The 11252-nt window shown below is 49.8% G+C and overlaps 1 protein-coding gene across 1 annotated transcript in view; it reads left to right on the top strand.

Annotated features, from left to right (window-relative positions):
* The first annotated feature begins 1519 nt into the window (after positions 1-1519).
* Positions 1520-11252, top strand: part of LRP1 (LDL receptor related protein 1) — a 400693-nt gene continuing 390960 nt past the window's right edge. The window contains exon 1 of the mRNA XM_056867046.1: positions 1520-1607. Within this exon, the coding sequence (XP_056723024.1) occupies positions 1532-1607 (76 nt within the window). The 5' untranslated portion in view covers positions 1520-1531. The remainder of the gene's footprint in view (positions 1608-11252) is intronic.

Here is an 11252-nt window from a genome sequence, read left to right as displayed (position 1 = left end):
CCCCTCTCTAGATGGCACATCCCCCCCCCACACCCGAATTCTCATCCCCCCCCAAAAAAACCCAATAAGCCCCCATGCAGAGTTTTGAGAATTCAGATGGGGGGAAATGTACATCTAGAGAGGGGCAAAACCTCCCATGCATAAATGACCACACTCCCCCCCCCCCGTCCCCCAATCTATCCGAGTAAGCAAGTTGAAATGGAAAATGGAGTGGTTAAAGCAGAATGGTTAGAGCCAAAAGGAAGGGGCCAAATGGAAGGGATGCGGTTAGAGTAAAAAGTGGCTGTGCAAGAGGGGAAAGGGTCCCCCACTTTCTGACACCCAGAGCTCACAGAAACCGAGACACCAGCCGTGGTTGCATGCTTTCAATGACGACTTGGGATTTTATGTTAATAGTGTCACACTGAATAAGTGTTAATTTGGGATGAAAGAACTTCCCTTTGGATTCGAGAAGGATTATTGCAGGGTCAGAATCCAGAGGATGGCTGCTTTGAACGGTTTTTTTTTTTTTTTTTTTAAAAGCTGCCTTTCCTCCCATTTTCCAGCAACTGGAAGAAGGGAGGGGGGGGGATATTGGGACGCGCATGCGCCCTGGGCCGCGTCCCGCGCAGCCCCCGCTCGCAGCGCCCTCCCCTGCCTTTCCCTGGGAGCCCATGACGTCACGCAGGCCAAAGGCGGCGCGAGCTCCGTCGGGCGGCCGAGGCTTCTGCTGCTCTCTCCGGCTGCACCAGGCGGAGGGCGTCCCCCCCCCACCCCGGTGCAAGCCCACTACGCCGGGACCCAAGCGGCACCGAGCCCAGTGCATCCTCTGCACCACCCAGGAGGGTCTCGGGGAGGGAAAGGACCCTGCTGCCTCTTTCTTTCCCCTCTCCCCGGATCCAAAAGGGACCCCCTCTCCCTTCCCCTTCTTCCCTCCCTTCCGTGCATCTTTCCCGGGAGCCTTCCGTGGTCGGTGCGGGTCCCTCGGCTTGCATTGCAGCCGGTGCGGATCCCTCGGCTTGCATTGCAGCCGGTGCGGGTCCCTCGGCTTGCATTGCAGCCGGTGCGGATCCCTCGGCTTGCATTCGAGCTGGTCCGGGTCCCTCGGCTTGCATTCGGATCCCTCGGCTTGCATTCGAGCTGGTCCGGGTCCCTCGGCTTGCATTGCAGCCGGTGCGCGCCTCCTTTCCCCACCCACCACCCCGCTTATTATTATTTCCACCCCCCCCTGCATGCAGCCTCCCTTTCTCGCGAAGGAGGGCTGAAACACCCCCCCCCCTCCTCTCTGCCCTCCCCAGCCTTTGCAGCCGGCTGGGTTCCCTCATCCCCTAGGCTGGGAGGGAGAGAGGAGGAGGGCGAGGGGCTTCTCCTTGCAATCCGTTCCCCCCCCCTTCCCTCCCTTCCTTCAGTGGATGGTGGAAGGATTGAAGACCCTCGGAAGGAGAGAGTGAAGAAGAAGGAGAGAGTGAAGAAGAGGAGGCTGCGAGGACTGCCTTCAGAGACCTGATCTTTATTTTTTTTTTGCACAAGCATGCTGACCCACAGGGTGAAAATGATGGGGCCCTGGCTGCTGCTCCTAGGATTTTTGCACACACTACTAGGGGTCGCCCCTCTTTTTGCCCTTGAAGGTGAGTTGGAAACCTCTTTCCCCACCCCACCCCCGTCTTTCTCCCTTTTACGTGCCTTTTGTTTTTCTCCTGATGGAATAAATGCCAAATGTCTTTATTTATTAGGTTGCCTCTCTGCGGTTACCTCTCCTGCTATAAACAACAGAGCCGCCCCATGGCTTCTTGCAACAAGGGTATTATTATGGTCGCTCTTCCCCCTTCCCGGGGTGGGGGTGGTGGCAGGGGGGGGAGAGATTGTTGCTCTTAGGGATTCAACATATGCTTTGCAGTTTTGAACAAAGCCGCAGAGCTTTAAAAAAAATCATGCATTGGGGGGGTGTAGGGGAGGGATGCTGCATATTTGGCATTCACTAGCCTGCGTCCGCCCGTCCCCCTTTCATGCACACAGAATGCATCCCATTATGTACATTTTCTTTCCTGGGAAGATGTTGGCATGTGTGAACGCGTATCAAGGTTGCTGGACTGGAGTTTGGGTTGTGTGTTTGGGGTGGGGGAGACGAAGGATGAGTCTGTTAAAACCGGCATCCGCTTCTGAGAGAGCTCTGGATGAAATCTGGCCCTGGTACACTGGAATATGCCTCTGTGCCGCTTTAAAAGCAGAGGAGTGAAAAAGAAATGTGGACGAGCATCGTGTTTTCTCCAAGTGTAAATACACCCCCGCTGGTTATCATTATTTTTGGGAGAAGGAATCGTTTTATTGCTCCCATTCACAGCTGCATGGTGTTGGTAATGGCCAAGCGATTGCTCACGTGAAACTTCTCTTTCCTTTCTGGTTTCAGTAAGTAGACCCTTCTCCCGGGGTCTTCATCCCTGCCTGTAGCTCCATGTTCTAGGTCTGGCATTTAGGGACCCGGTCTTCAAATCCTACCTCCGATACCTCTGGCTGGCCGGGAAGCCAGACTTGGACACTAAACGAAATGGACCAGAGGGAGGAATGGAAAGGCGGTCAGGTATGAATATTTAATGGACCGTCCTGAAGGCGGACCTGGAGATGCTGTTGGCCGAAGCCTTGGTAGATGTGGAGGAATCCGGGCTGGGAGAGGCCATCTGCCAAATCGGTGCTGCTTCTCCACACCCGAATCCAAGCCAAGGTATAGGCTGCAGTGCGCCCTTGGTGCGTGACATAGCAAATCCCAAGCACAGCAAGACCCAGAGTTCTGGGGGACGGTGGTCAATTCGCTTCCAAAAGAGCGCCTCTAAACTTGGGGGGCGGTCAGGAAGATGGTGGCGATGGCCAGGGGTGGGGGGGAGGCCGGCCGGTTTGCAAACAAAACACGGGGGGCTTGTCAGTGGGGTGCAGGAATGTGCTCATTTGCTCTGCTCCCATGGGGGGCTTCAGCCTGAAGAAACACCAGGCAAGGAATCTGCCCGTCACACACTGCTGCTCAGTGGCCTGAAAATAGTGAATATATCTGTTGTTTGTAGTGGTAAAAAAAGCCTTTCTTCAACTGAGCTGGTTTACTGAGATTTCTTGCAAAGTTATGGGTACGTGAGCCATAACTTGGGTGTTTCAAGCTCTGGTTTTGGGAAATGGAGAGGTCCATTTTGGATCCCCCCCCATCTGTCTTTTATCCGAACAATTTCAGCTTCTTGTTGGTGCACCCTGCACCGTCTCCGTTACCGTTTATGGGTTATGTGTGAGGTGAAGTTTGTGGTTTGGGTTCCCTAGTCAGGCTTGGTCATAATGGCTACAGCTCATAGAAAAGGAACAGTTCTGTAATGTGTAAAACCCTCTGGCCTGGATCCCACCTAAAATTTCCATTGGACGAAAGGTTTCCTTCAGCGGAAATGCAACTTCTCTGCTTCCCCAGAGCGCCCCATCTTTTCCAGGGCTTCCAGATTGTCTGGAATTCTTAACCATCCCAACCTTTCAAAGACTTTTCTTCTTGGCCAGACATAATGCCTTACCCCTCAACGAATTATTTTGCAGATTCTTAGATAGTCCAGTCGATCAGAGAGTCTGCCCGTGGGGAAAGGCAGAGACAGAAACCCGCATTTTTTATTTAGTTGTGATTTATATTCTTCTATAAGATCTTTGTTACTCCATCGATTTCACACTTCCCTGTATGTTCTCACGGCTATAATCTAATCCATCTGCTGTCTGGTAAAGATAAGGCTGTTACTCTGCCCGCAGTTTATTATTTAGCAGCCGCTTTGAAGATACGCCGAAAGTTATAATCAAGTTGCGCCTAAATGCTCATTTGTATACAAGCCCTCATTTTGCGCTGTATCTGTCTTCCTCTCCGATCACAGGCCAGAATGTCCCCCAAATGCTGCTCCTTGGGGAAGGGGTCCCTTGGAATAACTTGGAGGAGGGGGTGGAAATCAGCTGTGGGGGGGTGGAAACAGAAGAGAATCCTCCCTTCTTGTGTGGGGGGACATTTTAAGCAGGATCCAGTCCCTCTGCATAAACGTTGGTGGCGCACACTGGATATAACAGGTAGTGCCTCGTCATAAACTTTAGCGCATCTTGTGATTGAGCCATAACTGAGTAATCTATCATTACTGTGCAATTTCTAAAGTCAGCAGATGTATTTTAAATTCTCTTTCACTCCTCAGGGTGCCCCCCACCCTTGCATAGGTCAGCATTTCCTGTTCTCAACCATCACTCTCTTCTTGCGTGAGCGGCTGAGCTGTTCTGCAATTCACCAAGTCTCTTTGGACGACGTCCATCTTTTTAGAGCTTTATTTTGAACAAGACTTCTGCAGTGGCGAGCTTAGCCCTCGCGAACTAGTTTTAGTTCCCCCCCCCCGAAGCGTAAGAGATTGTAACAGTTTGTCGGAGCACGTGCAGAGTGGCTTTCTCTCGCCTCCGAGTCACCGGCTCAGACCCACCTAGGATTAGGAGCTTACCGAAGGCAGGGATGGTGTGATTTCCAGACATGCTTGAGTCCTTCTGGCTTTAGAAATGGATCGCTCCATCCATCACCCCTCCCTTCCTTTTTGGCTTCTCGGATAATATTGCCACTTCCGCACATCTGGCCATCTTCTGCCTCTGCACACCCCAGACCATCTCAGACGTACTCCTCATAGTTGGCTTTAAAACTTTGGTCTTCTTAGATCTTTCTCGTGGTTTTTTCACTGCTTGTTCAGACCTTTGTGGTTTAGTCTCATAGGAGCCCTGCTAGTTTATATATGTTACATTCTCCCCCTTAGTTGCCTGCTAATTGCGTACCATGAAGGCTGCTTTTAGTGAGGGCTCAGTGGCAGAGTGTCTGCTTGGCATGCAGAAGGTCCCAGGTTCAATCCCCGGCATCTCCAGTTAAAGACTAGGCAAGTAGGTGATGTGAAAGACCTCTGCCTGAGACCCTGGAGAGCCGCTGCTGGTCTGAGTAGACAATACTGACTTCGATGGACCAAGTGTCTGATTCAGTCTAAGGCAGCTTCATGTGTTCAAGTCTGTGCTATGTATTTCCTTAGGCTTTATTGGTCAGTATTGTCTATTCTGTCAGCAGCTCTCTAGGACTTTGGAAAGAGGTCCTTCACATCACCTACTACCTGGTCCTTTTAGATGGAAATGCCAGGGATTGTAGCTGGGACCTTCTGCATGCAAAGTAGATGCTCTATCGCGGAGCCCACAGCTCCTTTCTTTGATGATTAACACATGGTGCCGCCTTATACTGAATAAGTCCATTGGCCCATCAAGGTCAGTATTGTCTACAATGAATGGCAGTGGCTCTCCAGGGTTTGAGGTTTTTCTCATCACCTACTACTTGAACCTTTCGACTGGAGGTAGAAGGGGTTGAACCTTGGAGATGAGGCTTGCAAAGCAAATGGTCTGCCACTGAGCCACAGCCCCATCCCTGATACTTTTCACTGACTGTGTAGATGTCCTGCTTCACTACTCATACAGGCAATGAAGCAGTGGTTCTCAAAGTTGAATTCCCTGTGGCTAGGCACAAAATACTTCAATTTGAGAGAATTGTGTAGAGGCATAATGGATAACCAATCTGGAGCACCATTTCTACGCATGGCATGGAGAGTGGAGAACTGTAGCATTCCTGGGCCGGAGCAGGAAGACGTGTAAATCTATCTATGGTATGAGAGTCAGGCCACCATGACATGCTTGGCTTTCTTATCCTGCTGTCTGATTTTGAGCTCTGAAGGCAAGAGGTAGGCATCATACCGAAGCACAGGGTGGGCTGCGTATGTTCTGCAGTGTACACTGAAGTGACTGTGATAATTTGGACCTAATTTATCTCATGCACTTACCCAGAAGACCAGCCGTTACTGATACAGAGTTTTAAACATGGGCAATGAGAGGGGGAGTGCCTACAGGTAGTTTAGTAGTACAAGAAGATCAAAGAGACTCAATATAGGGTGTGGTGACCATCCTCAAGGAAAAATCTCAGGGCATTTTTTCCATGTGGTAGTAGTTGATGCAGTAGTTTTCTGCATCAACAAGGTAACACTTGCGTTGGGCTGCATCCATGCAGAGGTTCTGCTCTGGTTTCTAACTGGAGTGGGGTTTTTTGGAGCATCTATACAATGTCCTCGGTTAATCATCCTGCTTCTATGTTTTCCCCTGCTTTGCAACAATCCTTCCCAAGCATGTTCTGGTGAACCAACGTGGCGAAGTGGTTAAGAGCGGCGGACTCGAATCTGGAGAACCGGGTTCGATTCCCCACTCCTCCACACGAAGCCTGCTGGGTGACCTTGGGCCAGTCACAGTTCTCTCAGGACTCATGCAGCCCACACGGACGCAGCCAGTGGCAAACCACCTCCAAATGTCTGTTGCCTTCAAAACCCTGTGTGGTCGCCATAAGTCATCTGTGACTTGACGGCATTTTCCACCACCAGAGTAGCTGGTAGGGTAGTGCAGACGACACCCTGTAGTGTAGTGAGCACAGCTGTAGGAGCTGCTCCAGTAAAAATTGTATTGAAACAAACAGGGAATTATCTAGCGTTGGCTCTGTTTGCTTATGGTTTATGTTGGTTTGTGAAGGAAATGTCCCCATTGGGTAGGACCTACGGATGCATCCATCTGGCAACAATTTTCCCTGTTCCATGTAGCTAGGGAGCATCCTCAGCGCAGTTTTCCCGGCACTTACCTTGATCCACCCACCCACAGCTGCCGTTCCCCTCCCTGGTCCCATCAGAGGAATCTTTTAAAAAGTAATTGACATTTCGCTACAGTGTTAAGCTTAAGCAATACACGAATGGCTGGTTTTTAAGCTATAATGCTGCATCAGTTATATTTTTCATTAAAATATTGCTGTAGCTTAAAATCTGAAATTGATACTTCACTAAAAGCATTAAGCTCAAGCGATATGTCAGTTACCAGACATCTTGTTTTTTTTAAATCCCTTTGGTGGTGGTGTGGTGGAGAAATAGCAGCCATGGAGAGCTGGGACCAGGACAGTGTCTCTAATGAACATATTGAACCCAGGAACACATGAAGCTGCCTTATACTGAATCAGACTCTTGGTTCATCAAAGTCAGTGTTGTCTACTCAGACCGGCAGCGGCTCTCCAGGGTCTCAGGCAGAGGTCTTTCACATTAGCTACCTGCCTAGTCCCTTTAACTGGAGATGCCGGGGATTGAACCTGGGACCTTCTGCATGCCAAGCAGATGCTCTACCACTGAGCATCTCCAAGGTCACTGAATGGGGATGGGACCTGCAAAAATGTGCATCTTCCCATCTGTGTGGCATACAACAGTGCTTGGATATCAGTCTTTCCCAAAAGATGGTGCCGGAACATGTTTGGGAAGGATTGTTGCAAAGCAGGGGCAAACATAGAAGCAGGATGATTAACCAAGGGTCATTGTGTAGATGCTCCCAAAAAATCCCGCTCCGGTTAGAAACTGGACCAAAACCTCCGCGTGGATGCAGCCCAACATACGTATTACCTTGTTGATGCAGAAAATGAAGAAATCACATGTAGTAGTAGTAGTAATAATAATAGTAGATTTATATTCTGCCCTCCCCCACCAAGGTGGGCTCAGGGCAGGTCACAACAAGATAAAATATATAACAGTTGGATAAATAATAATATCACATTAAAACATAATCATAACCTTAAAATGATAGCTCCATTCAGCGACTCCTCAGTGTAACATAAGACAATAATCAAAAGACATACCTAGCCTGCTTAAAACAAACAAACAAAAAATCTAGAGGAACCGAACTAACTTGATCTTTATCTAGTTACAAAGCCACTTTTTTCTATTTGTTTTTTGGTTTTGGGTCAGTGGTGCAGGTTGTAAGGGGAGAAACTCGGGCAGAGCATCCGTCTGCGTCAGGTGTTCATACTATGTCAGATCAGGGGTTCATCCATTCTTAGCAAGCGCCAGCTGTCCAGGGGGTCTCTATCAGAGGTCGTTCCCACCTCTGATACTTGAGATCACTTGAGGTACTGGACTGGTTTTACATATGCAAAGCATGTTCTCTGCCACTGTGCTGCAGCTCCCCCCCCCCAATACGTTATCCTCTTTGAAGTTAGGTTGGCACCTTCATCGGCTAAGAGGCAAACAGCGTTCCTTTCTTCTGGCCTGTTTTAAGACTCCCTGTACCAGCAAATAAGTGCTTAGGATAGCTCCTACCAACTGTTGTGCAAACACCACGTCGCGGGGCGTAACGTTGGGCCGCTGTCGTTGGGGCACTGTGCTGGCACCAACGGAACTAAAAACGATGTTTCTAGAACAGGGGTGGGGAACCTCAGGCCCGGGGGCCGCATACGGCCCTCGAGGACATTTTTTGTGGCCCTCGGGAGCTCCGGGAACCCTGCCGCGGGGGGCGGGTCGCAGGGTGGCCCTCCCCGAGGGTGTTCCTGGGGCCACGGCTTACCGCGCCCTTTGGACCTCCTCTCACCGACTGTCGGTTGTTGGTCGGCGAGAGGGGAGGGGGAGGGACGCTTCCCCCAAGGCTGCCCCCTACAGCTGCGGCGTGCAGGAACGCTGTGGCACATTGTAAGCCCCTCTCGCTGCCTGTCGACTGTTGAGCAGCGGGGGGGGGGGGGGGGAGAGGCTGGCGGCTCCCGGCGGCAGAGCATGCATGCAGAACCAATTGGGCTTGGGGAGGGCTTTTATGGACTCTGGGGGGGGGAGTGCACGAAGACTGGGGCCCGGCTGCTTGGTGCTCCGTGTGCCGCCGGGTGTGTGTGTGTGGGAGGGGGAGGTGGGGTGGCTGGGGCCCGGTCGCGCAGGCCGGCATGCGCAGGTGTGTGTGTGTGTGGGAGGGAGGCTTTTCTCTCTTCCTCTTTTTCTGTCACTCTTTCTCCTTTCTCTCCCTCTCTTCCTCTTTTTCTGTCTCTTTCTTTGTCTCCCTCCGTCCTTTTTTTCTTTCCCTCCGTCCTTTTTTTCTTTCCCTCCGTCCTTTTCTTTCTTTCTTTCTTTCTTTCTTTCTTTCTTTCTTTCTTTCTTTCTTTCTTTCTTTCTTTCTTTCTTTCCTTTCTTCTTTCTCTCTTTCTTTCTCTCTTTCTTTCTCTCTTTCTTTCTCTCTCTTTCTTTCTCTCTTTCTTTCTCTCTTTCTCTCTCTCTTTCTCTCTCTCTTTCTCTCTCTCTTTCTCTCTCTCTTTCTCTCTTTCTCTCTCTCTTTCTCTCTCTCTTTCTCTCTCTCTTTCTCTCTCTCTTTCTTTCTCTCTTTCTTTCTCTCTCTTCTTTCTCTCTTTCTTTCTCTCTTTCTTTCTCCCTTTCTCCCTTTCTCCCTTTCTCCCTTTCTCCCTTTCTCCCTTTCTCCCTTTCTCCCTTTCTCCCTTTCTCCCTTTCTCCCTCCCTCCCTCCCTCCCTCCCTCCCTCCCTCCCTCCCTCCCTCCCTCCCTCTCTTTCTTTCTTTCTTTCTTTCTTTCTTTCTTTCTTTCTTTCTTTCTTTCTTTCTTTCTTTCTTTCTTTCTTTCTTTCTTTCTTTCTTTCTCTCTTTCTTTCTCTCTCTTCTTTCTCTCTTTCTTTCTCTCTCTCTTTCTCTCTCTCTTTCTCTCTCTCTTTCTCTCTCTCTCTCTCTCTTTCTCTCTCTCTTTCTCTCTCTCTTTCTCTCTCTCTTTCTCTCTCTCTTTCTCTCTCTCTTTCTTTCTCTCTTTCTTTCTCTCTTTCTTTCTCTCTTCTTTCTCCCTTTCTCCCTTTCTCCCTTTCTCCCTTTCTCCCTTTCTCCCTTTCTCCCTTTCTCCCTTTCTCCCTTTCTCCCTTTCTCCCTTTCTCCCTTTCCTCCCTCCCTCCCTCCCTCCCTCCCTCCCTCCCTCCCTCCCTTTCTTTCTTTCTTTCTTTCTTTCTTTCTTTCTTTCTTTCTTTCTTTCTTTCTTTCTTTCTTTCTTTCTTTCTTCTTTCTTTCTTTCTTTCTTTCTTTCTTCTTCTCCCTCTCTCCATTTCTTTCTCCCTTTCTCTCTCTTTCTCCCTCCCTCCCTTTTCCTCTTTCTCTGTTTTCCTTCCTCCCTTCCTCCCTTGCCAATCGACTGTGGGCTGCGTTTTCTGGGGCCCACCCCTGGCTGCCCTCCCACCTGGGAGGGGGGAGTGGGGGCGCCCTGCAGGCCTTCTCTGGGTGGCCTCCCCTGGGGTTGCCAACCTCCAGGTGGTGGCTGGAGACCTGGCAACCCTAGCCTCCCCCCCCCCCCACCGGGAGATCTACACCTGGTGTGGCCCCCGAAAGATGTTATAAATGTGCGAATGGCCCTTGGCAGGAAAAAGGTTCCCCACCCCTGTTCTAGAACATATGGAAGGCAAGTCGCATTTCTTCAGTCATGCGCTCAAGAAACATTATTTTGTTTGTTAAAGAAGAGCAATTGGAGAGTCTCATAAATCAGCAACAGATTTTAGATTCCAAGACGGATACACGACATACCATGCATGCTCAGTTGCGCAAGTCAGAGAATCCTGGTTTTTGTCAAGCCTTTGAAATGTTTAAGCCCCAGCCGCAAGCAGATTGGCCTGCAAGTCAATTACTTGCAGGAGCGTTTACTTCCAATTAAGGGTACTTAGAATTTCAGTCTAAAGGCTGCTTCGCATGGCTCATTTAGGCATAAACCCCTAAGATGCTTAAAATGTGTACCCCTAAAAATATAGTGAGTAATAACCAGCACGTGTATTGTACAGGGTGCCTTCATTGATTCTGTCTCCCTGTTGAATGTGCACACACTGGCAAACCTGCTTTGGCCCCTATGTAAGGTTTGCAATGACCCTGAAAACAACGCTTCCTTCTACCCTGTTTTAGGGTAGTTCTCCCCACCCACCCCATGGTAATTATCCTTGCTGGCTTCGTTTTATTTATTTTTGTTTTTAAAAAGCCCAAGAGTCTTCATTTGCAAGTTGATTTATTTGTTGAGTTACCGCTCTAAGCTCTTGGTTTATGTATGCTCTTTAGTTTTTATTGCTACAGACACAAGAGTGGAGTTGCCTTTGAGCAGAAGCCAGTAGAGGACCGGGCTTCCGTGAAGGACTTGGTTTATTTTAAATGCGCTGGCCTTTGGTATCCCCCCCCCCGTCACCAACCGGAACATCGTGAACTAGCTCGGCTGCTGGTTATAGCTGCTACCGCCCTAAATCTTATATAACGTGATGGGTAAGTAGGTAGGGTGGTGATGGATTATTGTATATGTGAGCTCGGCGGTGTGATGGCCTGTTAGAACGTGTCAGTCTCCGTGGCCATTCCTCTGTGCTGGGCGAGATGGGGTGACTGGCACGTTGTTCTGTAAGGACACTCGAATGCAGGCTTAGAGA

Source organism: Euleptes europaea, chromosome 1, assembly GCF_029931775.1.
Source record: "Euleptes europaea isolate rEulEur1 chromosome 1, rEulEur1.hap1, whole genome shotgun sequence".
NCBI classification, from domain to species: Eukaryota; Metazoa; Chordata; class Lepidosauria; order Squamata; family Sphaerodactylidae; genus Euleptes; species Euleptes europaea.
This window is presented reverse-complemented; position numbering and strand designations above follow the sequence as displayed.